This window comes from Eptesicus fuscus, chromosome 15 (assembly GCF_027574615.1).
Source record: "Eptesicus fuscus isolate TK198812 chromosome 15, DD_ASM_mEF_20220401, whole genome shotgun sequence".
NCBI classification, from domain to species: Eukaryota; Metazoa; Chordata; class Mammalia; order Chiroptera; family Vespertilionidae; genus Eptesicus; species Eptesicus fuscus.
The window spans coordinates 20,519,772-20,547,669 of record NC_072487.1 but is presented as its reverse complement, the minus strand read 5'-3'; the positions used below and the strand labels follow the sequence as shown (position 1 = coordinate 20,547,669).

The following is a 27,898-nucleotide window of genomic DNA, read 5'->3' as shown; positions in this document are numbered from 1 at the left end:
ACAACATTTGTGCACTGGGGAGGGGGAGGGTCTCTCAGCTCTGCCTGCACCCTTTCGAAGTCCAGGAGCCCTCGGGGGATGTCTGACTAATGGCAGGGAGTGGGTCTGAGCCATAGTTGGACATCCTTAGTGCTACGGCACAGGCCGCTGCGCTTGCCAGCTGTCAGTCCAGCTTGTGGCTGAGCAGCACTACCCCTGTGGGAGTGCACTGACCACCACCAGGGGGCAGATCCTGTGTTGAGCGTTAGCCCCCTGGTGCGCATCATAACGACTGGTCATTCTGCCGTTTGGTCAATTTGCATATTACCCTTTTATTATATAGGATTCTACAGAGAATAATGAATTTTTGTACTGTTTGACATCCTTTGTCATTAAGTTTGCAATGCTTTAGTTTAAGGAATGCTTAGTTCACCACATCTACACAGCTATAGCATACCATTTGAAAATATGTTGACATTCTTAAATGACAATATATTTCGCCCTCTTCTTTGCTCAATTCTTTTTCTACTTCTTTCTTTGTTAAATATTATTTTATTATTTACCTTTTTGAGCAGAATCACTTAACTTATGTATAAAATGTTAAATTCACATCAGATAAATTATTTGATTTTCAGATATCAACTTATTTTTTAGGCCCCTAGTTTCTTAGCCTACATTATGCATATTTTGGTTATAACTTTCTACAAGGTATATTTTCAGTTCAGTTCAATGAAATATTATATTAAATTTATGTACTGTCCTGTGATGGTACTGTGGAAAAGTCAGAATTGCAATTTTTGGCTTTAATGATTTTTAAATGTCTTTGAGGAGCAGGGTGGGGATAAAAGCATGGATCAAGTAACCATATTCTGCTATGCTAGATTACAGGTTCTGTGAGAGTGGCCACTTTTGTATTCCCATTGACCCTTTTTTCCTCTGGCACCTAGTATTTACCATATTGCTAGCTCATAATAGATGCTCATTGAATATTATTGAATGTATGATATAAATTGAAAAAAACCACAATGTATTATAAGTGCCATGAGAAAATTACAAGTAGAGTATTGTAAAGATTTAAAAGAAGGGGTGATTAAGTTCTGTGGAGAGGTCTTGAAGTGTTAAAGTGGATTTAATAGGTAGAGATTGTACAGGGATTTGCCCAGGGTGAACACTGGACAAAATACATGAAGGTAGGAGTGGCGTGTAAGGCATATTTAGGTAATATTGAAAGTTAGGGTTTGAATTATAGATAGTATGTAGGAGTGTTGGCTAAGACTAATGCTATGTTGCACCTATATTAAGGAAAGGCCTTGATTGCTTGCAAGAAAAATTTGGATTTTACTGGTAGGCTAAATAAATCTGTCTAGATTTTTCTTTAGGGACTTAAGTTAATTGAGCTGCAGTCTATGAAAATAAAACTGCTAATTAGTATAAGCAATTAGAAAAAGGAAAGGAAAAAGTAGAATAATCTACTAGGAGATTTTTTCATACTCTAAAAGTAATGACATGAACTTGAAATAGGTTTGCAGGAATGAAAGGTATATAAGTTAGAACTATAGGACTTGAAAGTCCTAATTTGAAAGTTACCATTAGGTCTCTAGCCCGGAGAAACAAGAGAACAGTGGCATTATTATCAGAAAGAGGGTTATTATCAGGAGTTACAATTTACTGTAAGAATTAGGTTTTGATCTTCTTTTTTTTTTTTAATTATAAAGACAGTGTTTATTAAAATACATTTCATTTTCAAAATGGAGCTGTCAGCTGTTAAAGTGTGTATACAGTTTTTGGGGACACCCTGTATTTGTTTTTTTTTTTTTTTTTTTCATTTCTTTATTGATTAAGGTGTCACATATTTGTCCTCATCCCCCCATTCCCATCCCACACCCCTCCCCACGGATGCCCCCACTCCCCTGTTGTCCTTAACCATTGGTTAGGCTCGTATGCATGCACACAAGTCCTTTGGTTGATCTCTCCCCGCTACCCCCACCTTCCCCTACCCTCCCTCTGAGGCCCGACAGTCCAATCGATGCCTCTTTGTTTCTGGGTCTGTTCTTGTTCATCAGTCTATGTTGTTCATCATTTCATTTCCCCTAGATGAGTGAGATCATGTGTTACTAGAAATATAAGAACCGAATGTGAGACGAGCAATAATAGTTATGCTGACAGGCAAATGAATCAGTCTGTAGTGAGTTTCTTTCTGGACCAACAGTTCTTTTGAGACCCAATTTCAATGTCCCCCAGTTCCTTATGTGTACATGTCGGCACTGACTTTTCAGCTCTGGATGGTAGACAAATGGTGGTAATGCAGGTCCGACTCCCTCTGGTTTGGTCTCGCCTGGACCCAGGGGCACGGCTTCACCCGGACCCAGGTGTGCGTGGCCCCACCTGGTCCCGGGCTCCAGCCTCACCCGGACGCAGGGGCGCGTGGCCTCTCCCAGACCCAGGGGCGCGCGGCCTCACCCGGGCCCGGGACCCAGCCTCATCCGGACCCAGGGGCGTGTGGCCTCTCCTGGACCCAGGGGCGCGGCCTCACCGGGACCCGGGATCCAGCTTCACCCGGACCCAGGGGCACGTGGCCTCACCCGGACCCGGGACCCAGCCTCACCCGGATCCAGGGGCACACGGCCTCACCTGGACTCGGGATCCAGCTACACCCGGACCCAGGGGCGTGTGGCCTCACCCGGACCCAGGGGCGCCTGGCCTCTCCTGGACCCAGGAGGGGCACAGCCTCACCCGGACCCGGGACCCAGCCTCACCCGGACCCAGGGGTGCGCGGCTTCACCCGTACCCGGGATCCAGCTTCACTCGGACCCAGGTGCGCGTGGCCTCACCCGGACCCAGGGGCGCGCGACCTCACCCGGTCCCGGGGGTGCGCGCCCTCACCCGGACCCAGGGGCGCGACCTCACCCGGGCCCGGGACCCAGCTTCACCTGGACCCAGGGGCGTGTGGCCTCACCCGGACGTAGGGGCGTGCGGCCTCACCTGGACCCGGGACCCAGCCTCACCTGGACCCAGGGACATGAGGCCTCACCCAGACCCAGGGGCGTGTGGCCTCACCTGGGCCCAGGGGCGTGCAGCCTCACCCGGACCCGGGACCCAGCCTTACCCGGACCCAGGGGCGTGCGGCCTCACCTGGATCCAGGGGTGAGTGGCCTCGCCCTGACCCAGGGGCACGCAGCCTCACCCGGACCGGTTTTGATCTTTTAAAAAATTTGTGTTTTAGTTGTTGGTGGGATTTCCATTTAGAGATTTTTAGCAAATTGTTGAAAGCCTGGATCTGACCTTTGGGAGAGAGTTTTCTCTTTAAGATGTAGATATTTAATGTTATAGTTAGAGGGAAGAGTTTAAACAGTGAGAATTCTAAGAACAAGGTATTTGCTAATATTGTTAATTGGTGAGAGGAAGAGCAAATTTCCGAAAAAAAGATGAAATAGCTGTCAGGGAAGAAGAGAGAGAGAAGTATATATAATTCAATCCTATATAATAATAGACAAATATGCAAATTGACCATACCTCTGACACACCCACAAGCCACGCCCACAAAGCCACGCCCACCATCCAATCAGAGCGAGCATGCAAATTAACCCAAACCAAGATGGCTACAGCCACAGAGAGCAAGGTTTCCTAGGTAACAGAGGAAGCCAAGCTTTCTGCCAGCCGTTGCAGGCCTAAGCCTCCACTCAAGCTACAAAGTTTCAATTATAGAAGGTAAACAAATTCAAACAAATGGTGGCAGAATGGAGCTTGAGAGAGCAGGCCAGGGTTGCCGCCGGCAACAGGGGAAGCAAAGCTTTCCACACACCCTGGCCAGGCCCACCCGCTTAAGGCAACAAAGTTTCAATTATAACCCCAACACAAATGGCTTCGGGCCTCGGAGGGAGCCCCAGGCTTGGCTCTGCTCCAGGCTACAAAGTTTCAATTGTAGAAGGAAAATAAATTCCAGATACCAGGGCCTCTGCTTGGGTTGCCAGGGGGCATGGCCGGCCTGCAAACCACCACAGGCCCCTTGCTCAGGCTGCCCCATGCCCCAAGGGTACCCCACCCTGATCAGGGACACCCTTCAGGGAAAACCAGCTGGCCCCCACCCCTGTACCAGGCCTCTATCCTATCTAATAAAAGAGTACTATGCAGATTGATCATCACTGCAACACACAATATAGCTGCCCCCATGTGGTCAAAGATCCTGCCCCCATGTGGACACAGGATCACCACCACAAGATGGCCAGCAGGAGAGGGCAGTTGGGAGGCACCTGGCCTGCAAGGGAGGGCAGTTGAGAGGGACCAAGCCTGCAAGGGAGGGCAGTTGGAGGTGATCAACCCTGCAGGAGAGGGCAGTTAGGGGTGACCAGGCCGGCAGAGGAGGGAAGTTGGGGGCAAACAGGCTGGCAGCAGAGTGGTTAGGGGGTGATCAGGCTGGCAGGCAGAAGCAGTTAGGGGCAATCAGGAAGGCAGGCAGGCAAGCAGTTGGGAGCCAGCAGTCCTGGATTGTGAGAGGGATGTCCGACTGCCCGTTTAGGCCCGATCCCAGGGATCGGGCCTAAACGGGCAGTCGGACATCCCTTGAGGGGTCCCAGATTGGAGAGGGTACAGGCTGGGCTGAGGGACAACCCCCCTCCGTGCATGAATTTCATGCACCGGGCCTCTAGTATCTTATAAATTAAAAAAAAGGAGTTTTAAGAAGCAAAAGGTTATCATTGTTGTAAAATGCTATAAAAGTGGGGTTTGCAAAGAAGATTAAATTTAACAGTAGTGATGTGTTTAGTGGTTTTAGAAAGCAATACAAGGAGAATTGGTATATGACATTTTAAGAGATCACTTAATTCAAACAAATGGAAAAGAATGAGGGATTGTACAGTAAAGCGAAAGAAGATTCTGCACTTAAAATATTTGGCAAAATATTTGAAAGTAATGGAGAAAGAAATTAAAAATATACAATGCAAGAGGATTTGATTGAGTTAGCAGACCTATATAAAGGTGGAGACCTTGGGACTTAGAAGATAATAAGATTCAGTATATTCATTCTAATTTTTTATCTTTTAAATTTTATTTTATATTTTTTAACTTAATTTTTTTTATTGTTTAAAGTATTACATATAGTAGTACATATATCTCCTTTTTCCCCCCCATTGACCTTCCTCCAGCCTCCCCTACCCCCTGTCGCAATGCCCTCATCCCACCCCACCCCCCAGTGTCTTGTGTCCATTGGTTGTGCTTATATGCATGCATACAAGTCCTTTGGTTGATCTCTTTCCCCCCACTCCCCAACACTCCCCAGCCTTCCCGCTGTAATTTGACAGTCTGTGCGGTGCTTTATTGCCTCTGTATCTATCTTTTTGTTCATCAGGTTATAATGTTCTTTATTTTCCATAAATGAGTGAGATCATGTATTTTTCTTTCATTGTCTGGCTTACTTCAGTTAACATAATGCTCTCCAGGTCCATCCATGCTGCTGCAAATGGTAAGAGTTCCTTCTTTTTTATAGCAGCGTAGTATTCCATTGTGTAGATGTACCATAGTTTTCTTATCCACTCATCTGCTGATGGGCATTTAGGCTATTTCCAAATCTTAGCTATGGTGAATTGTGCTGCTATGAACATAGGGGTGCATATATCCTTTCTGATGGATGTTTCTAGTTTCTTGGGATATATTCTTAGAAGTGGGATTACTGGGTCAAATGGGAGTTCCATTTTTAGTTTTTTGAGGAAACTCCATACTGTTCTCCACAGTGGCTACACCAGTCTGCATTCCCACCAGCAGTGCACAAGTGTTCCTTTTTCTCTGCATCCTCACCAGCACTTGTCGTTTGTTAATTTGTTGATGATTGCCATTCTGACAGGTGTGGGAAGGTACCGCATTGTCATTTTGATTTGCATCTCTTGGATGATTAGTGACTTTTAGCATGTTTTTATATGTCTCTTGGCCTTCCTTATGACCTCTTTCGAAAAGTATCTATTTAGGTCCATTGCCCATTTTTTTATTGGATCATTTATCTTCCTTTTATTAAGTTATATGAGTTCCCTGTAAATGTTGGAGATTAAAAGTTTATCATTGATAACATTTGCAAATATGTTCTCCCATGCAGTGGGCTTTCTTGTTGTTTTGTTGATGGTTTCTTTTGCTGTGCAAAAACTTTTTATTTTGATGGAGTCCCATTTGTTTATTTTCTCTTTAGTTTCCATTGCCCTAGGGGCGGTATCAGTGAAGAAATTGCTTCGGCATATGTCTGAGATTTCTCTGCCTGTGGATTCCTCTAGTATTTTTATGATTTCCCGTCTTAGGTTTAAGTCCTGTATCCATTTTGAGTTTATTTTTGTGTATGGCGTAAGTTGGTGATCAAGCTTCATTTTTTTGCATGTATCTGTCCAATTTTCCCAACACCATTTATTGAAGAGACTGTCTTGACTCCATTGTATGTTCATGCCTCCTTTGTCAAATATTAATTGAGCATAGTGGTTTGGGTTGATATCTAGGTTCTCTATTCTATTCCATTGGTCTATATGTCTGTTCTTGTGCCAGTACCAGGCTGTTTTGAGAACAGTGGCCTTGTAATACAGCTTGAAATCTGGTATTGAGATCCCACCTACTTTGTTCTTCTTTCTCAGGATTGCTGTGGCTTTTCGCGGTCTTTTTTTATTCCAGATGAATTTTTGGAGAGTTCTTTCTAGGTCTGTGAAATATGCCGTTGGTATTTTAATGGGAAATGCATTGAATCTATAGATTGCTTTGGGTAGTATGGACATTTTAATGATGTTGATTCTACCAATCCATGAACATGGTGTGTTCTTCCATTTGTTTATGTCTTCCTCTATCACTTTTTTCAGTGTCCTATAGTTTTCTGCGTATAGGTCTTTTACCTCCTTAGTTAAGTTTATTCCTAGATATCTTAATTTTTTTGGTGCGATGGTAAATGGGATTGCTTTTTAAAGTTTCTCTTTCTATAAGTTCACTATTGGTGTATAGAAATGCCATAGATTTCTTGGCGTTAATTTTGTATCCTGCTACATTGCCGAATTCATTTATTAATTCTAATAGTTTTTTGATGGAGTCTTTTGGGGTTTTTATGTACAATATCATGTCATCTACAAATAAGGACAGCTTTACTACTTCTTTTCCAATTTGGATGCCTTTTATTTCTTCTTCTTGTCTAATTGCAATGGCTAATACTTCCAGTACTATGTCGAACAGGAGTGGTGAGAGTGGGCCTCCCTGACTTGTTCCTGTTCTTAGGGGAAATGGTTTTAGTTTTTGCCCATTGAGTATGATGTCGGCTGTGGGTTTAATCATATATGGCTTTTATTATGTTGAGGTATGATCCTTCTATTCCCACCTTGCTGAAAGTTTTTATCAAGAAAGGATGTTGGATTTTTGTCAAATGCTTTTTCTGCATCAATTGATATGACTATGTGATTTTTATCTTTCAATTTGTTTATGTGATGTATCATGTTTATTGATTTGCGGATATTTTACCATCCTTTCATCCCTGGGATAAATTCTACTTGGTCATGGTGTATGATCTTTCTGATGTACTGCTGGATTCGATTTGCTAGAATTTTGTTGAGGATTTTGGCATCTATGTTCATGAGGGATATTGGTCTGTAATTCTCTTTCATTGTGTTGTCTTTATCTGGTTTTGGTATTAGGGTGATGCTGGCTTCATAGAAGGAGCTTGGAAGTGTTCCTTCCAGTTGAATTTTTTGGAATAGTCTGAGGAGGATAGGTTTTAGTTCTTCCTTGAATATTTGTTAAAACTCTCCTGTGAAGCCATCAGGCCCCGGGCTTTTGTTTGCCGGAAACTTTTTGATGACTGCTTCAATTTCGTCCATAGTTATTGGCCTATTGAGCTGTTTAGATTCTTCTTGATTGATTTTTGGAAGGTTATATTTTTCTAGGAATATGTCCATTTCCTCCAGGTTGTCCAGTTTGTTGGAATAGAATTGTTCGTAATATTTTGTAACAATCCTTTGTATCTCAGCAGGGTCTGTTGTTATTTCACCTCTTTCATTTCTGATTTTGTTTATTTGGGTCCTCTCTCTTTGCTTCTTGATGAGCCTGGCTAGAGGTCCATCAATCTTGTTTATCCTTTCAAAGAACCAGCTCTTGGTTTTGTTGATCTTTTGTATTGTTTCTTTGGTCTCTATGTCATTTATCTCCACTCTGATCTTTGTTATTTCCTTCCTTCTGGTTACACTGAGCTTTTTCTGGGTGTTTTTTTTTTATTATATTTTATTGATTTTTTACAGAGAGGAAGAGAGAGGGATAGAGAGTTAGAAACATCGATCAGCTGCCTCTTGCACACCCACTACTGGGGATGTGTCCGCAACCAAGGTACATGCCCTTGACCGGAATCGAACCTGGGACCCTTGAGTCCGCAGGCCGACGCTCTATCCACTGAGCCAAACCGGTTTCGGCTACACTGGGCTTTTCTTGCTGCTCTTTTTCTAGCTCTTTGAGTTGTAGGGTTAAGTAATTTATTACCATTGTTTCTTTTTTTTTGCAATAGGCTTGTAGAGCTATGAACTTCCCTCTCAAGACTGCTTTCGCTGTGTCCCATAGATTTTGGATTGTTGTGTTTTCATTGTCATTTGTTGCCATGATGTTTTTTATTTCTTCCTTGATCTCTCTGGTGACCCAGTCCTTGTTTAATAGCATGCTGTTTAGTCCCCATGTGTTTGATTTCTTTGCATTGTATTTATTATAGTTGATTTCCAGTTTTATGCCACTGTGATCTGAGAAGATGCTTGATATAATTTCTATCTTCTTGAATTTGAAGAGACTTTGCCTGTGACCCAGCATATGGTCTATCTTTGAAAATGACCCATGTGCACTTGAGAAGAATGTATATTCTGTGGCTTTGGGGTGAAATGTTCTGAAGATGTCAATTAATTCCATCTGGTCTAGTGAGACATTTAGGGTTGCTGTTTCTTTGCTGATTTTTTGTTTAGAGGATTTTTCCAGTGGTGATAGTGGGGTATTAAAGTCTCCTACTATGATTGTATTGCTATTAATCTCTCCCTTGATATCCTCCAGGAGTTTTTTTTATGTATTTCGTGCTCCTATATTGGGAGCATATATGTTTACCAGAATTATTTCTTCTTGTTGGATTTCTCCCTTTAGTATTATGAAGTGGCCTTCCTTATCTCTTGTTATGGCATTTACTTTGAGGTCTATTTTGTCAGATATAAGTATTGCTACCCCAGCTTTTTTTTCATTTCCATTTGCCTGAAAGATATTTTTCCATCCCTTCACTTTCAATCTGTGTGAGTCTCTTGTTCTGAGGTGGGTCTCTTGTAGACAGCATATATATGGGTCGTGTTTTTTTTATCCATTCAGCTACTCGATGTCTTTTGATTGGAGCATTTAGTCCGTTTACATTTAAAGTTATTACTGAAAGGTGTTTGTTTGTAGTCATATCTATTTTTGTGTCTGTATTCCTTCTTACCTGTTTATTTCTTCTTTTTACAGTATTCCCTTTAGGAATTCTTGCATTGCTGGTTTGGTGGTAATAAACTCCCTGAGCCTTATTTTGTCTGCAAAGCTCCTGATTTCCCCTTCAATTTTGATTGATAGTCTTGCTAGATATAGTATTCTTGGATTCAGTCCTTTGCTTTGCAACACTTTGTATACCTCCTTCCATTCACTTCTAGCTTGTTGTGTTTCTGTTGAGTAATCATTTGACAATCTGATGGGTGTTCCTTTGTAGGTAACTCTCTGTCTCTCTCTTGCCACCTTTAAGATTCTCTCTTTATCATTTATATTTGCCATTGAAATTATGACATGTCTTGGTGTGGGTCTTTTGGGGTTGATCCTGCTTGGGACTCTCTGCACTTGCGTAACTTTTATCTTTCCCATATCCGGGAAGTTTTCTGTCATTATTTCTTCAAATAGATTTTCTAATCCCTGCTGCTCTTCTTGTCCTTCTGGCAGCCCTATTATACGCATGTTACTTCGTTTCATGTTGTCCCGAAGCTCCCTTAGGCTTTCCTCCTGCTTTTTATTTTTTTTCTCCAATTGCTGTTCAGATTGAGCTTGTTTCTGTACCTGATCTTCTAACTCACTAATTCGGTCCTCTGCTTCTTGTAGTCTACTGTTGAAACTTTCCATGGTGTTTTTGATTGTAGCTATATCACTTTTCATTTCTTCCTGATTCTTGCATAAGTTGTTGATTTTCTCATCCATCCGATGTATAAATTCCATGACCATTATTCTGAACTCCTTTTCGGTCATGTTGCAAGCTTCAGTTTCACTAATTTCCTTTCTTGGCGACTCCACATTTTCTTTCCTCTGTGAGTTATTTTGTTTCCCCATTCTGGCTATCACCAGAAAGATCAAGCTTCCGTTTGTGTGGACCTGGGCCGTGTGCTGCGGGGACTTCGCTCCACCCGAATTTCACTGAAGTGCTCTGACACTAGGACGTGTGGCTGCCTTTGGTTGGTGGGAACCAGACTTGCCCAGGGTCAGTGTCCCCAGTGTTCCATGTGGTCTCGTGTGCACACTTAGAATCAGGGGCCCTGTCGGCACCACACTGTTGGTATGTGCCGAAAATGAGATCCTTAGCATGTGCCAGGAGTCAGAGTTTCCCTGTATCTGCACCAAGAATCGAGTGTCAGAGTCTCTGTTGCCTTGTGTGGTTTCTCGTTGAGAATCAGGGTCCCTGTGTGTGCATGCACCAACAATTGGGGTCGTTGGCTCTTAGTGTGAATGCGCTGTGAGTCAGGGATCCCAGGCAACTGTGTCTGGCGTGCCAAATTCCCTGAAGTGGAGCTGTGTCCTGTGTGTGCTCTCTCTACTGAGCCAAACCGGGTAGGGCGTACACTCTTAAATTTCTGAAGGTGAGCTGGCTCCGTGCACTCTCCCGGAGTCCCGGAAGGGGGGCGGAGTCCGTCCTGCACGCCAAATTTCCCAAAGGGGAAGCCCCTCTGTGCACGCTCTAAGATTCCCCGAAGGGGGAGCTGTGACCCGCAAGCCAAATTCCCCCAAATTCCCCGAAGGGGAGCCCTCTGTGCGCACTGACAGATTTCCCAGACGGGGAGCTGCTTCTGTCCCGCATGCGCCAAATTCCCTAAGGGGGAGCGCGTCCCTGCGCAAAGCTCTGCAGCTTGGGCGAGGGGCGGGTCTATCAGTTACTTTGGCGCTGTCCGCGTGCCTGCGGGAGGGAGATAGGCTCTTTGACTCACGGAAATCTGCCGGGAAGTCTGGATTCTTGTTGTTTGTTGGTCTGAAGCTGTGATAGCAGTTCTCTGTCCCCAGTGGCTGCAGGGTCCTGGTTTGTGTCAGAAGCCAGGATCCAAGTCTCAGGCAGCTCTGTTTCTCAAGATGGTGTGGTCTCTGCGTCCGCACCAGCCGCCGAGAAGTGTCCGCTTTGTGCGCGGGGCTCCGCTGTCTAGGACTGCCCGGTTAGGCAGCCCCTTGGAAGACGTGCAGAATCTAACTGACCCTAGCTCATACAAACACACACACCACACACGTCTACACTCTCCTCTATGGGTTCCTCACTCACACTCTCTCTCTCCCTACCTTCCTGCCAGTCGCCATCTTTTTCCCACCAACTTGTGATTTTCTGTATCTGTCTGTTTGACTGCCCAGTTTTGGGAATAGTAGTTTGCCCTATGACCTCAGTTATCTGATGGATCTCAAAAGAGTTGTTGATTTTCAGTGTGTTCAGCTTTTTCATGTGTTGAATAGGAGAGACAACTTCTAAGATCCTTACATGCTGGGTTAGAAACCAGGAAGTCCCTTCATTGTTTTTTGTTGTTTTACTGAATAATATTAACTAGCTATTAATTTTCAAAACTTGTAGCCCATGGAATAGAGTAAAAGTTAAGAATGACAACTCCTTTAGCTTATGTAACTCTTAAATTATTAGAAAGTTCACCCCAATCAATTTAACAACTTAAAAAATTAAATATATACTGGCCAATAAAATATAAATGGATAAATACATAAATTACTAGAAAGTTACACAGAACACACCCACTATGTTTTTAGCTGGTTGCACAAAAACTTTTATAGAAGTGCAGTCTAATATAACATAGTTAATTGATAATAGTGTAAAAATAGTCATATAACTTCTTTTGGTAAGACTATGCTTTAACCTTTTCACTGTCAGTTATAAAATAAGTCATATAATAAATCCCCCTCCTAACATTGTATTAAATAATATGACTCTGCTAATAACCTATATATTGCATTTAATTAGATGACGATTGCTCTTTCACATTATGTGTTCCTATTTCGTTACCTTCTTGGAAGCTCAAAAATAAGTTTAGGCTCTCAATTACAATTAGTTTTTGTACCCCTTCCTCTCTCTCCACTCACCATTTTTTTTTACTTGTGATTTCATTACTTATCTGTGTTTTTTTTTTATTAAAACTTTCATGTCCATTTAAAAGTAGGTTATATAAATAATATATTAACTTTGCTCAAGTATTGCCTGATAGAGTTTTAAATATTATGCTGCTGCTCCACCTCTTTTCCTGCTTCATACTCACTATCATTTCTCCTTACTCTATAGACTTCTCTTGACCATGATGTGAATTATTAATTTCTTGGCTTATTCATAATAAATTATTTGTTCCAGACATACTTTCTCTTGTCACCCTTTTTACTTTATGGTTCCTCTGAGTTCTGTTTGCTATTTTAATATTAACCCAAGCCAGACCATTAAGAATGTACTCTATCTAGAAAAGTTAATTGAAAAAGTTTCATAAAACTAAATTATAAAATGAACTGTAATTGTATATACCTATGCATTCATTATTTAAAGTAGATCATTGAGAGCTTGTTCAGTCATTTGGTCATCCCTCACTAACCCCCCTGCCAGCCTGGTCGCCCCACGCAGCCTGCTTGTTCAGTTGTTTGGTCGTTCCTCACTAAACCCCCTGCCAGCCTGGTCATGGGCAGCAATCTTGTGAGGGTATGAGGGTTAATTTGCATATTACCTCTTTATTATATAGGATAATATCAAATTTATCAAACTAATTACCAGAATGTGATAGTTTTGGTTAACTAATTTCCCACTGTATTATGCTTTTTTATTCAAAAATTAACATGATTGAATTTATAGTTCAGTTTCAATCTTATTCATAAACGTTTAATAATTTGATTTGGGAGACAGTATGAATACATAGAGGAAAAATTAGCAAGACTAGATAGTATGTTAAGTATCACATGAATAATGTAGGCAATACAGAAATTTAGAAATGGCTAACTTTCTGTGATAGTTGGGAAAGACTTATGGAGGAGATGGAAATTAATTTAGATGATGGAGGATAAGACTTAGATGAGAATAGAAATATGGGTTATGAATTGTGGATAGGCTATATTTATGGATCTCTTTTTATGCTGCTTGACTGATGTCAGACTCATTTTGATAAATAGGAAATAGAAATGAAAACCATGTTGAGGTGTCATATCTACTGGATTTATAAAAATTAACAAACTGAGTCAAGTATTGTTGCAAATGTGGAGCTGTTGAGAACTCTTGAAGTGCATCTAGCTTATGACCTAGCACTTTCACCTCTGAACATATATAATCTAGAGCAATGTTTTTCAACCTTTTATTAATATGATCCCCACACAGAAAAAATATATCTTAATTCATGAGTAAGCATACACACATAAAATAAATGTTTTATATAATAATAGTTATCTTTCTCTGCCTATTAAAAGTAAAAATATAACAAAGTTGATATTAAATATTACTTTTATAATATTTGCACAAAATAGAAATTACAAATTATATACTGCAAAAAAAATAGATATTTCATTTAATATAGTGTGTCTGCTTCTTTCATAAGTATATTCTTATGGGCATAGTTTTTTTTGGTAAGAATTTGAGCATATCTCTTTGATATTTTCTATTGTATTCTATTCCACTTAAAAAATGCTGATTATGATGACTAAATTGATTTAATGAACGATTACTAGATTACAATCTGTAATGTAAATTGAGCAAAAATAGCATGCCACAGAATATGTGTAGTATGGTTTAATTTATATAAAGTTCAAAAATAAGCTAAACTGTATCATACATTAAATAGCGATACATAAGGTGTCCCAAAGAAATGTATACACACACATTGAATAATTATAAAGGCAGTGGTTATTAAAATACATTTCATTTTCAAAATTGAGCTATCAGCTGTTAAAGTGTGTATACATTTTTTGGGGGATACCGTGTATATGTCTTCAAACTATATAGAAAAGCAAGAGAAGAGTGAGAACCAAAGTTTTAGGACAATGCTTACCCCTGTAAGAGGATCGGGGGACATGAGCCTTCAAAGATAATGATAAAGTTGTGTTTTTCAATTGGTTGTTATGGGTACAAGGATGCTCTTTTTATTGTTTCTTAATACCTTACACACTTACCATAAATTATTTTTCTGTGTACCGTTATGTATCACATAATAACTTTTATGTCAGTGGAGGACCATATACACTGAGTGGCCAGATTATTATGCATTCAGAGATCATAATAATCTGGCCACTCAGTGTATACTACAGTGGTCCCTTTATGATTGTAATGGAGCTGACAAATTCCTATTGCCTAGAAATTTTATCATAGACATCATAATGTGATAAAGCGTAGTGTGTGTTTCTGGTCATGCTCATGTTAACAAACCTACTGCACTGAGATTCATATAAGGGGTATAGCAAATACAATTACAGTGGTAGGCCATACCATCTAAGTTTGTGTAAGTGCATTCTATGATATTCACGCAAAAATAAAATCACCGAATGGTGCATTTTTCAGAACATATTTCTATTGTTAAGTTGTCTATTACTGTATTTAGTATTTAAAATACTTTTAAGTAGAAGTAAAATAAAATCAAGTCACATTATCCTATCTAATAAAGAGGGAATATGCTAATTGACCATCACTCCATCACAAAGATGGCTGCACCCACAGCTGAGGCCAAGTTCCCATAAGGAGCCTTAACGAGCAATCAGCAGGGACCTGAGTCTACACCCTCCCCCGCCCCCATGGGGCTTGACAGGGGACCTCAGGCTGCACCTCCCACCCGGCAGGGCTTGACAGGGGACCTCAGGCCACACCCCCTGCCCCAATGCCAGGCCAGGGGATCTCAGGCCACGCCCCCCGCCCGGCGGGGCTTGACGGGGGACCTCAAGGTGCGCTTCCCATCCTGGTGCTGGGCTAGGGGACCTCAGGCTGCTCCCCCTGCCCCAGCGCCAGGCTGGGGGACCTCAGGCTGCGCCCCTCACCAGGGGGGGCTTGACAGGGGACTTCAGGCCATGCCCCCCACACCGGCACTAGGCCGGGGGACCTCAGACCACACCCCCTGCCCGGCGGGGCTTTACTGGAGACCTCAGGCCGTGCCCCCCGCCCCAGCACTGGGCCAGGGGACCTGAGGCTACGCCCCCTGCCTGGCTGGGATTGACAGGGGACCTCAGGCTGTGCCCCCCATCCAGTGGGGCTTGATGGGGGACCTCAAGGTGCACCCCCAGTGCTGGGTCGGGGGAACTCAGGCAATGCCCCCGCCCAACGGGGCTTGACGGGGGACCTGAGGCTGTGCCCCCCTCCCGGTGCTGGGTTGGGGGACCTGAGGCTGCGCCCCCTGCCCAACAGGACTTGACAAGGTGGGACTTGCCAGGTCTGAATCTAGCCCAATGGGAGGGGTGGCGGCCAGGTCTGGGTCTCACGTGATTTTGAGGTGCATGTGGATGGGTGGGGACTTGACTCTGGGTCCCGTGGTGTGCTCCAGACTCTGACAGGAGGAAGGTTTTCATATACATTGTACTAATTTTCTTTCATCTCTGACACTTCTATTATAGAGAAAGGGCAAACAGCAATATTAAATTATTTCCACTAATTAATCCCTTTTTAATGTGTATGAATTTCATGCACCGGGTCACTAGTAGTGTTAAGGAATTAGAATATAGGAGATACGCTTGTTTTATTCCTTAGACTCACCACATTTTTCATCCTACCCCTAAATCATACTTTAAGTTCATTCTCAAGTCCTTTAGAGAGTGTTTATTATCAGTAAATATAGAAGTGCAAAATAAATTGAGAATTAGGGATTATATGACCATCAGTGATAGATCAGTGATGGAATTAAGGTTAGAGGTTTCTACTGAATATATTAACTAGAGGCCCAGTGCATGATTAAATCATGCACGTGTAGGGTCTCCTACACACTTTCGCTTTCGATCACGGGGGAGCTGGGTGCCTGTCCACTGGTGTACCAGGCCTTTCAGAAGCCTCTGGCGCAGGGGAGGCTTCTGAAAGGCCTGGTGCTGGAGCAGACAGGCACCCAGCTCCCCCGCTTTTGATGGTCCCCGGCGGGACGTGAGCTCGCTGCCCCAGAGGCCCCTTCTGTTCCGCAGCACAGCCATGGCGCAGATGCTGAGCTCGCGCTGCCGCTGGCGAGGCAAGCTCAGCGTCCCGCCGGCCCAATCGGCCTCCCCAGCCACCCCGAGTCCCGACCCCCTGCGCCTCCTGGCCAATCATGGGCATAGCGAAGGTACGGTCAATTTGCATATTTGTCTGTTATTAGGTAGGATAAGAAAACAATGTGCTGATATCTTGGTTGACAGGCAAATGGGGCTTGAAGGAAGGATGATGTTAAGAGTGACTTGGAGGCTTTAAAAAAATGTGTACAGCCAGATAATAGGATTTAATAACTATTAGTTGAAAAAAAATGGATGGATTGACAAAAGTTGAAGAAGTTTAAGAAAGAGATAGTATCAGAATATGGATTTCAGTTTTATCATGTTAGTTTGAGGTGACAGCAGATAATCCAAGTGGAGGTATTATATAGAAAGTTGAAAATGTGGGTTGGTGATTGGGATAGAGTCAGGGCTGGATTATAAATTATGTAGTCCTTTAAAACATCGATGAGACCATAAGCTACAAGCGTGGGTACATTTTCTGAGAGAAAAGCTATAAGAAGAGAAGTGGGAAACTAAGAATTGAGTCATGGATACATCCTTCAATTCACTATCATTTTGATATCTCTGGCAGGTAAGAAGAATATTCAGTTAGAATTGTGAATGTTTAAATATTCTGAATATTCTTTCTATGGAGCAGGATATTTTTGGTACCAAATCAAACATGCCATTTTTATTCTTTTAAATTATTTGCCCCTTCAAAAAAACTGTAATTGTTTCATTTAAAAACATTTTCTTTCAAATGATACTCAAAAGTATAATATTTATTTTAGTTAATATGCATTTTCCTTAATTAGATTGTTTTATGAAATTTTGTTTTTCTCTTCTTACACACCTAAATCCCAAAAGTTTGCTTTCTGATTGTGGCTTAATATTCAGTATCTAGTTTTTATGTGGTCTATGTTTTAAACTAATAAATAGGTACTGTATTTGCACAGTTTACTTAAAAACCTGTGGGCAGCTCTGACCGGTTTGGCTCAGTGGATAGAGCGTCAGCCTGTGGACTGAAAGGTCCCGGGTTCGATTCTGGTCAAGGGCATGTACCTTGGTTGCGGGCACATCCCCAATAGGAGGTGTGCAGGAGGCAGCTGATCCATGTTTCTCTCTCATCGATGTTTCTAACTCTCTATCCCTCTCTCTTCCTCTCTCTAAAAAATCAATAAAATATATTTGGAAAAAAAATAAAAGCAGCTGAATCTTTCATAAAACAAAATTTAAAAAATACAAAACACCACCTGTGGGCATATCACAGGAAGGAAATGAGCATTGTTATTATGAAAGCTAGTTAATCCTTACATTTTAATTAAGATCTAAATCGTTTTAGATGATATAAATTTTTCTTAGAAATAACCAGCTTACTAATAACTGCTTTCTTTTTTCAAAGAGAGAATCAGGACTAAAACAGGACATAAATGACCTTGTAAAGCGGAAGATTGCAGTAGATGAAGAAAATGCTTTCTTAAGGAAAGAATTCAGTGACTTGCAGAAGAAATTTAAAGATAAAAGGCAAGAAGTTAAGGTGTGTTGACTTGTACATAGTTTTATAGTACTATTACTTTGAAGTCCTACTTTAAGCTTTATCAGCTTTTGTGGCACAGAAAGTGACAACCTTGGAGGAAAAATTGCCTGAGGCTCTGATGTACCACAGTTTTCTCACATTCAAAAACTTTGAGAAAGATGCTTTAAAGCTAAGACTCCAAGCTTGATAACTTTCAGATAAATAGTTAATGATGGAACTGGAGCTAAGAAAGTAGGAGTGTGAATATGTGGCTTCTTGTAATTAGATTCTGATGGGACTGGCATTATTAATTGATAAAACCCTGGGAGTATATGTCTGCGTGAGTCTCAAAAATAGCTGGGGACAGCATCAAAGGCAGCTTGATCAATTAATGGTCTCTTTGCAAATGTGTACTCATCAAAGCTGTCATCCAGTGAAAAAATATGATCTATCCACCTGCATGAAAAGAGGCCAATAAAAGGATACAGGTGACCTTGGCTATCAAATATAGAAGAAGCTACTGTGAGGGTAAAACTGCACAATTTATATTTGCTGATTAGTGCTCCATTTTTTTGTTTGTTTGTTTATCGGCCCTGTGGCACTGTTCTGTAGGACAGTAAAGAGTGTATACAGAATAAGGAAGAGCAAAACAGACTGGTTATAAAAGACCTGGAAGAGGAAAATGAGAAATTAAGTAACCGCTGTGTTGACCTGCTAAATGACCTGGAGAGACTGAGGAAGCAGGAAGCCCATTGGAAAAAAGAAAAATATAGCATTGATGCAAAAATAAAGGTATGCAGTGAGAATGGAATTCACCCTGTGATTTTGGATCTAACTTCTCACAGGAAGTTTATTATATGTTATTTTCTTTAAATAACAAGTTATATAGTCAAATCCACCAATGGGACCAGTATTAATTTATATTCCTTCACTTAAGACCCACAGCTTTTTAAAAATTGATGTTGCAAAGCAGGAAACTGACTTCAAATATTTATCTATAATGTAATCACTAAAAAATAAATGATATTGCATTTTGAAAGAAAACATGTTTTAGAAAAATTTGTATCAGGAATTTTTACTTTTCTCAGTTAGGGCTTAAATTTATAGATAAAGGCTAGAATTCATTGGAATTTAGCTTTAAAACTATTTTCAAGGCCTTTAAAAAAAGTTTAAAAAGCATAAGACACTTAAAAAAATACTCATTTGAGTTTTGAAGATGGTCTTTTCTTTGGCTTAAGAGGGCCTATTCATAATAAAATCTTATTTTATAGAATATATAGGTGCAATCAATCTTTATAATATTCTTACACTATTTTGGTCAGTATTTTTCAAAATAATATGTTTTTGTGGCTTTCTTGGTCATGGGAATGTTATGTTCATTTTTTCCCATGAAATTTTAGGTTTTTCTTTTCCACAGATTTTGTTGGAAAGAACAGGTATGTATTTTAGTGCTAGCAAATATGATAGTCCCTTTATGTATACACACATAAAAAAGAATATATAAAAACACACATATATTTATTTTTTTTCTTTTCAGCATTTTCCCCAACTGTCTCAGTTCTAAAAATGTGTACATTTTCTGAAATTTTCTAAGCCATACAATTATATGCTGCTTCTTTCCACTCTAAAATATTAATTGACATGTAATTTACATATCTTGTATTTAATCCATTTAAGTGTACAGTTCAGTAGTTTTAGTTTATGCATAGTTGAGCAACTATCGCCACAATTAATTTGAAATCATTTTCATCATCCCCAAAAGAAATCCTGTAACCTTAAGCAATCACTACTCATATATCCTTAGCTCCACAAAGGATTAGTAGATAACCACTAATATACTTTCTTTCTCTATAGATTTTTCTATTCTAAACATATAACTGAAATCATAGCGTATGATCTTTTGTGACTGACTTCTGCCACTTAGAATAATGTTTTCAGGATTTATCCATGGTGTAGCATGTATTAGTGCTTCATCCCTTTTTATTGTTGATTAATATTCCATCTTATAGATATTATACATTTTTATCACTAGTATATGGACAATTGTGTTATGAATAATACTGCTCTGAACATTTGTATACAATATTTTATATATACATACACATATCTTCATTTTTCTTAGGTGCATAACAAGAAATGAGATTACTAAGTCTTAGTGTAACTCTGTCCTAACTGTTAGAGGAAATGTCAGATTGTTTTCAAAAGCAGCTGCACCAGAACAGTGATAACTATTTGTGTATTGTTGATAATTTTAGGGTTCAGGAGAATTTATAAGCTTACTTTTAAAAAGAGGTAACATATGGACTATTTCTTGAAATTCTTGGAGTAGAAAGGAAATAGTGGCTTTCTAGTCTCATTACTCAACCTGCATCCACCTGTCATTTATATCTTACACATTGTTGGCAATTGGTATTAATTAAAATGTTTATCAATACAGATGTTGAAAAAAAGCAGCTGTACCATTTTACATGCTGAACAGCAGTATATGAAGGTTCTGATTTCTCTGCCCTCCTCAACACTTGTTGACTTGTCTTTTTAAATTTTATTTATTTTTTATTATTTTTAATCTTCACCTGAGGATATGCTAATTGATTGTACAGAAAGGGGAAGGGAGAAGGAGAGAGGGAGAGAGAGAGGTGAGAGAGAACATTGATTGGTTGCCTCCCATTTGCAGTCAGATTGAGGATCGAACCCACAATCTAGGTATGTGCTCTGATTGGGAATTGAACCCACAACCCTTCCGTGTATGGGATGATGCTCCAACCAACTGAGCCTCACTGGCCAGGGCGACTTGTCTGTATTTTTGTTTTTTCTAATATATTTATTATTATTATTTTTTTTAATCCTCACCTGAGGATATTTTCCCATTGATTTTTAGAGAGAGTGGAAGGGAGAGAGGGAGAGGTGAGAGAGAGAGAGAGAAACATTGGTATAAGAGACACTTTGATTGTTTGCCTCTTGCATGTGCCCTGACCAGGGCCAGGATTGAACCCTGCAACACAGGCACATGCCCTTGACTGGGAATCGAACCTGGGGCCCTTATGTTTGCAATCTGATGCTCTAACTACTTAGAACACTGGCCAGAGCAGGGCATGTCTTTTTAATTATAGTCTTCCTTGTGGATACAAAATGGCTTCTCGATGGTTTTGATTATATTCCCTGATGTTGAGAATCTTTTCATAAGTATTGGCCATTGTATGTCTTTGAAGAAATGTGTATATCTTTGGAAAAATGTGTGTTCATTTCTTTTACATATATTCTGGATACAAGTCTCCTTTTAGCTATATAATTTAAAACAATTTTTTTCAATTATCTGAAGTTTTTTTTCTGTAATGGTATTATTTCAAGCACAAAAATTTTAACTTTTGATGATACTGAATTTATCAACATTTTGTTGCCTGTGCTTTTGTGTCATATCAGAGAAACTGTTGACTGAGCCAAGATCACGAAAGTGGACATATATGTTTATCTTCAGTAGCATACACAATTTTTCTCCTATATTGCTCTTTCCCTTTATGTTATTTTTTATCATGTTATGCTTTTTAAAATTGTGTGCCCTGTAGCAAAGATTAGTAATTTTTATTTGCCTGTCATTTAATCATGTAGGAAATAAAAAGTAGTTACCAAATATGCAGTAATATTGGCTTTTATATTTCCCCACATATTTTCCGTTATTGGAGTCTCTGTTTCTTCATATGGCTTTCAGTTACTGTCTTGCATTCTTTTATTTTAATCTAAATGATTACCATCTTTCCTAAGACAGATCCCGATCTGTCAGCTTTTGCTTATCTACAAATATCTTAATTACTCTCTAAATTTTGAAAACACTTTTGCTGGGTATCAAATTCAATGTCAACAGTTCTTTTCTTTTATATCCTTAAATATGCCATTCCACTGCCTTCCTGCTTCTATGGATTTTTATAATAAATCAGCTATTAATTTCATTAATGTCCCTTGTATATGACAAGTCACTTTCTGTTATTGCTTTCAAGATGTTCTCTTTGATTTTAGTTGAATTTCAGTTTTATTACAGTGTATCACAATATGGGTCTCTTTCTATTGATCATACTTGGAGTTCATTGAGGGCTTTAGGTTTTTAGATGCATATCTCTTTTCAAAGTTGGGAAGTGTTTGGTCATTATTTTTTCAAATATTTATTTATTTATTTATTTATTTTTGCTGTCTTCTGTCTCATCTTTTGGGACTCCTATAATGTGTATGTTGATTTTCTGAAGGATGCTTCACTGACCCTATAGAATCTATTCATTTTTCATTCTTCGTTCTTTCTTCTGCTCAGAATCAATAATTTCACATGTTATATCTCTACTTTACTGATTCTTTCTTCTGTCTGCTTATATTTGATGTTGAACCCTCTGGTGTATTGTTCACATTTTGTTATTTTACATTTTAACAACAACAATTGGATTCAATTTTTTAAATCATTTATTGTTTAAAGTATTACATAAGTCTCCTTTTCCCCCCATTGACCTCTCCCCAGTAGCATAGTATTCTATTGTGTAGATTTGCCACAGTTTTCTAATCCACTCATCTGCTGATGGGCACTTAGGCTGTTTCCAAATCTTAGCTATGGTAAATTGTGCTGCTGTGAATATACAGGTGCATATATCCTTTCTGATTGGTGTTTCTAGTTTCTTGGGATATATTCCTAGAAGTGGGATTACTGGGTCAAATGGGAGTTCCATTTTTAATTTTTTGAGGAAACTCCATACTGTTTTCCACAGTGGCTGCACCAGTCTGCATTCTCACCAGCAGTGCATGAGGGTTACTTTTCTCTGCATCCTCACCAGCACTTGTCATTTGTTGACTTGTTGATGATACCATTCTGACAGGTATGAGATGGTACCTCATTGTCATTTTGATTTTCATCTCTCAGATCATTAATGACTTTGACCATATTTTCATATGTCTCTTGGCCTTCTGTATGTCCTCTTTTGAAAAGTGTCTATTGAGGTCCTATGCCCATTTTATGGTTGGATTATTTATATTCCTTTCGTTAAGTTGTATGAGTTCTGTATAAATTTTGTGGAGTTTAAACCTTTATTTGAAATAGCATTGGCAAATATGTTCTCCCATGCAGTGGGCTTTCTTTTTGTTTTGTTGATGGTTTCTTTTGCTGTGCAGAAGCTTTTTATTTTGATGTAGCCTCATTTGTTTATTTTCTCCTTAATTTCCAAGGTCCTAGAGCTGTATTGGTAAATATATTGTTATGACATATGTCTGCTATTTTGCTGCCTATGGATTCTTCTAAGATTTTTATGGTTTCCCATCTTATATTTAAGTCCTTTATCCATTTTCAGTTTATTTTTGTGTATGGTGTAATTTGGTGATCTAGTTTCATTTTTTTTTTGCATGTATCTGTCCAATTTCCCCAAAACCATTTATTGAAGAGACTGTCTTGACTCCATTGTATGCTCTTGCCTCCTTTGTCAAATATTAATTGAGCGTAATGGCTTGGATCTATTTTTGGGTTCTCTGTTCTGTTCCATTGGTCTATATGTCTGTTCTTGTGCTAGTACCAGGCAGTTTTGAGAACCATGGCTTTGTATTATAGCTTGATATCTGGTATTGTGATCCCTCCAACTTTGTTCTTCTTTTTCATGATTGCTGTGGCTATTCGGGGTCTTTTTATTCCAGCTAAATTTTTGGAGAGTTTGTTCTAGGTCTGTGAAATATGCCATTGGTATTTTAATGGGGATTGCATTAAATCCATAGATTGCTTTGGGTAGTATGGACATTTTAATGATGTTGATTCTTCCAATCCATAAACATGGTATGTTCTTCCATTTCTTTATGTCTTCCTCTATCTCTTTTTTCAGTATCCTATAGTTTTTGAGTACAGATCCTTTACCTCCTTGGTTAAAATTATTCTTAGGTATCTTAATTTTTTTGTTGCAATGATAAATGGGAATTTTTTTTTAGTTTCACTTTCTGTGAGTTCATTATTGGTGTATAAAAGAGCCATAGATTTCTGGGTGTTAATTTTGTATCCTGCTACATTGCCAAATTCATTTATTAAGTCTGGTAGTTTTTTTATTGAGTCTTTAGGGTTTTCCATGTACAGTATCATATGGGTGAATAATGATAGTTTTACTTCTTATTTTCCAATTTTAATGCCTTTTATTTATTCTTCTTGTCTGATAGCTGTGGCTAGCACTTCCAGTACTGTGTCTAACAGGAGGGGTAAGAGTGGGCATACTTGTCTTTTTCCTTTTCTTAGGGGGAATGGTTTTAGTTTTAGCCATTGAGTATGATGTTGGCTGTAGATTTGTCATATAAGGCTTTTATTATGTTGAGGTATGATCCATCTATTCTCACTTTGCTGAGAGTTTTTATCAGAAAAGGGTGTTGAATTTTGTCAAATGCTTTTTGGGCATCAATTGATATGATTATGTGATTTTTGTCTCTCAGTTTGTTTATGTGATGTATGATGTTTATTGATTTGGGGATATTGTACTATCCTTGCATCCCAGAAAAAATCCTACTTGGTCATGGTGTATGATCTTTCTAATGTAGTGCTGGACCCGATTTGCTAGAATTTTATTGAGGATTTTAGCATCTATGTTCATCAGGGATATTGGCCTGTAGATCTATTTCTTTGTGTTGTCTTTATCTGGTTTTGGAATTAGGGTAATGCTGTCTTCATAGAAAGAGCTTGGAAGTGTGTCTTCCTCTTGAATTTTCTGGAGTAGTCTGAGGAAGATAGGTTTTAGTTCTTTGAATGCTTGGTAGCACTCTCTTGTAAAGCCATCTGGACCAGGCTTTTGTTTGCTCAACATTTTTTTGATAATTGTTTCAATTTCATCAGTGGTTATCGCTTATTCGGGGTTTTTTATTCTTCTTGATTGAGTCTAGGTTGTCCAGTTTATTGGAGCAGAGTTGTTTGTAGTATTTTTTTTTTTATAATCCTTTGTATTTCTGTGGGGTCGGTTGTTATTTCACCTCTTGCATTTCTGATTTTGTTTATTTGGGTCCTCTCTCTTTGTTTTTTGGTGAGCCTGGCTAGAGGTTCATCAATCTTGTTTATCCTTTCAGAGAACCAGCTCTTGGTTTTGTTGATCTTTTGTATTGTTTTCTGTTTGTTTGTTTTGGTCTCCATGTTGTTTATTTCCTTTCTGGTTTTTATTATTTCTTTCCTTCTGCTTTCTCTGAGCTTTTCTTATTGTTCTCTTTCTAATTCTTTAAGTTGCAAGGATAGATAATTTATTACCATTTTTCTTGTTTTTTTGAGGTAGGCCTATAGAGCTATGAACTTCCCTCTCAGGACTGCTCTCACTGTGTCCCATAGATTTTGGATTGTTGCATTTTAATTGTCATTTTTTTCCATGATGCTTTTAATTTCCTCTTTGATCTTCTTGGTAATCCAATCATTGTTTAATAGCATGCTGTTTCGCCTCCAAGTGCTTGAATTTTTTGATTGTTTTTATTGTAGTTGATTTCTAATATTATGCCTATGTGAACTGAGAAGAAGCTTGATATGATTTCAATCTTCTTGAATTTGAAGAGACTTTGCCTGTGTCCTAATATGTGGTCTATCTTTGAAAATGTTCCATGTGAACTTGAGAAGAACGTATATTCTGTAGCTTTGGGGTAGATTCTTTTAAAAAAATATATTTATTGTTGAAAGTATTACATATGTCTCCCTTTTCCCTCATTGACCTCTGCCAATATATATATACATATATATTTAAAGATTACTGTAGCTCTGGCTGCATTGCTCAGTTGGCTGAAGCATCGTCCAGTAAACTAAAAAGAATGTGGGATGTGGGTTCAATTTCATTCAGGGCACATACCAAGGTTGTGGGTTCCATCCTGGTTGCAGTGAGTACAGCAGGCAACTGATCTCTCTCTCTATCTCTCCTTTCCTCTCTCTCTTTCTTTTTCCCTCTCTGCCCCTCCCTCCCTTCCCCTCTCTCTAAAAAAAAATCAATAAATGTGTTCTTAGGTGAGGATTAAAAAAATTTATTCTAGCTACTGTAGGGTGAATCTATGAGATTCGGGAGCTTGGCTAGTGTAGATTTCTAAAGCCTTGTGTTCACTTTAGAAATAATGATTGTATGTTGTTTATGTGGGCGCACTGTATTATTAGATATAAAATTCATTAAATACTTTGTGAAAATAATTAAAATTTTATAATATATTTTTTAGAAAATTATTTTTGAAAAGATAACATTAGGTTTTAAATTGTTTCAAAATGGGAGACGATTTAGAGCACTATCAGCATGAAAAGGCCAACTTTGAAGAACTATAGGTGAAATTTCACTGCAGTCAAGAGAACTCAAAATGATCTCAATTTCAAACATTATAAAATTATTTTGATATCCTTGTTTGCAGTACTGTCTTTTCTTCTCTGAGTGCATTTATGTGTGTGCAGTTAACATAGAGTAAATAATGAAATATCTGCCATTTTTTCCTAGTTAATTTTAAATAAATGAGTTCATTTTTTTGTTCATGTAATTAAATTTTTTATTGTATGATAATTTCTTTATTTTAATTTTAATAAGTAAATTCCTACATAGAATTTCAAGTTTATTTGTTTCAAATCATTAAATTTCATACAAGGAAGCCAGGATACTTTTTCAGTTTCTGAAAAAAGTGTCTGTGACTACAATAAAAGTGAATGCTTCTATTAAGTTTCTTAAAGTGAAAACAAACCAAAAAAACCCGTCTAAAACACTACTTATTTTCACTGTCATTTTGTAAACTAATTAGTTAACTGTACCAGACATTTTATTTCTTCTTATTTGATATTTATTATATTAGACTTTTATATGTGTTCTAATTTCAGGCCTTTGAAGACAATTTAATGGAAGCAAGGAAAGAAATTGAAGTTTCACAGAGTAAATACAATGCTCTCTCATTACAGTTGACTAATAAACAGACTGAACTTATCCAGAAGGATATGGATATTACCCTGGTTAGGCAAGTACATTCAGTTTTTAATTTAACATTATATAATGTCATTAGTTATTCAGAATGGCAGCATGTCTGCTTATTTTTAATACCACAAAATTACAAAAATATGTCTTCTTTGGGTACATATGTTTGTGCATTGAAACTGTCTGAAATTATATACACCAAACTGGGAATAGTTGTCTGGGGAGAATGAGTGGTTTCACAGGATTGGCAAAAGCATGCTTCAAGAGTAGCCTTGTTTCAGTTTTTAAATAAAGATAATACATTCATTTATTTTCTTTAAAAATTCCTAGCCATCCTATCTACTAAAAGAGTAATATGCAAATTGACCGTCACTCCAAGACACAAGATGGCTGCCCCATGTGGTCAAAGATGGCTGCCCCTATGTAGACACAAGATGGCTGTCATAAGATGGCTAGCAGGGGAGGGCAGTTGTGGGCAGTTAGGAGTGACCAGGCCAGCAGAGGAGGGCAGTTGGGGGGACCAGGCCTGCAGGGGATGGCTGTTGGGGGGGACCAGGCCTGCAGGAGAGGACAGTTGGGGGGCACCCAGGCCTGCAGGGGAGGGCAGTTGAGGGGGACCAGGCCTGCAAGGGAGGATAGTTGGGGGGGACCCAGGCCTACAGGGGAGGGCAGTTGGGGAGGACCAGGTCTGCAGGGGAAGGCAGTTGTGGGTGATCAGGCCAGCAGGGAGGTCAGTTAGGGGTGACCTGGCCAGCAGAGGAGGGCAGTTGGGGTGACCAGGCCAGCAGGGGAGGGCAGTGGGGGGGACCAGGCCTGCAGGAGAGGACAGTGGGGAGGGGACCAGGCCTGCAGGAGAGGACAGTTGGAGGGGGGACCAGGCCTACCAGGGAGGGCAGTTGTGGGCTATCAGGCCAGCAGGGAGGGCAATTAGGAGTGACTGGGCCAGCAAAGGAGGGCATTTGCGGGAGACCAGACCAGCAGGATAGGGCAGTTGCGGGGGACGGGGGGGACCAGGCCTGTAGGGGAGGGCAGTTGTGGGGGACAGGCTGCAGGGGAGGGCAGTTGGGGGGGACCAGGCCTGCAAGAGAGGGCTTTGGGGAGGGGGCTAGGCCTG

General features: G+C 39.7%; 1 protein-coding gene across 1 annotated transcript in view; it reads left to right on the top strand.

Annotated features, from left to right (window-relative positions):
- The window catches only part of CNTLN (centlein), a 275,134-nt gene that overhangs the window by 59,761 nt on the left and 187,475 nt on the right, over nt 1-27,898 (top strand). Inside the window, exons 4-6 of the mRNA XM_054727420.1 lie at nt 17,774-17,908; nt 18,500-18,679; nt 26,694-26,827. Coding sequence (XP_054583395.1) covers nt 17,774-17,908; nt 18,500-18,679; nt 26,694-26,827 — 449 coding nt within the window. The remainder of the gene's footprint in view (nt 1-17,773; nt 17,909-18,499; nt 18,680-26,693; nt 26,828-27,898) is intronic.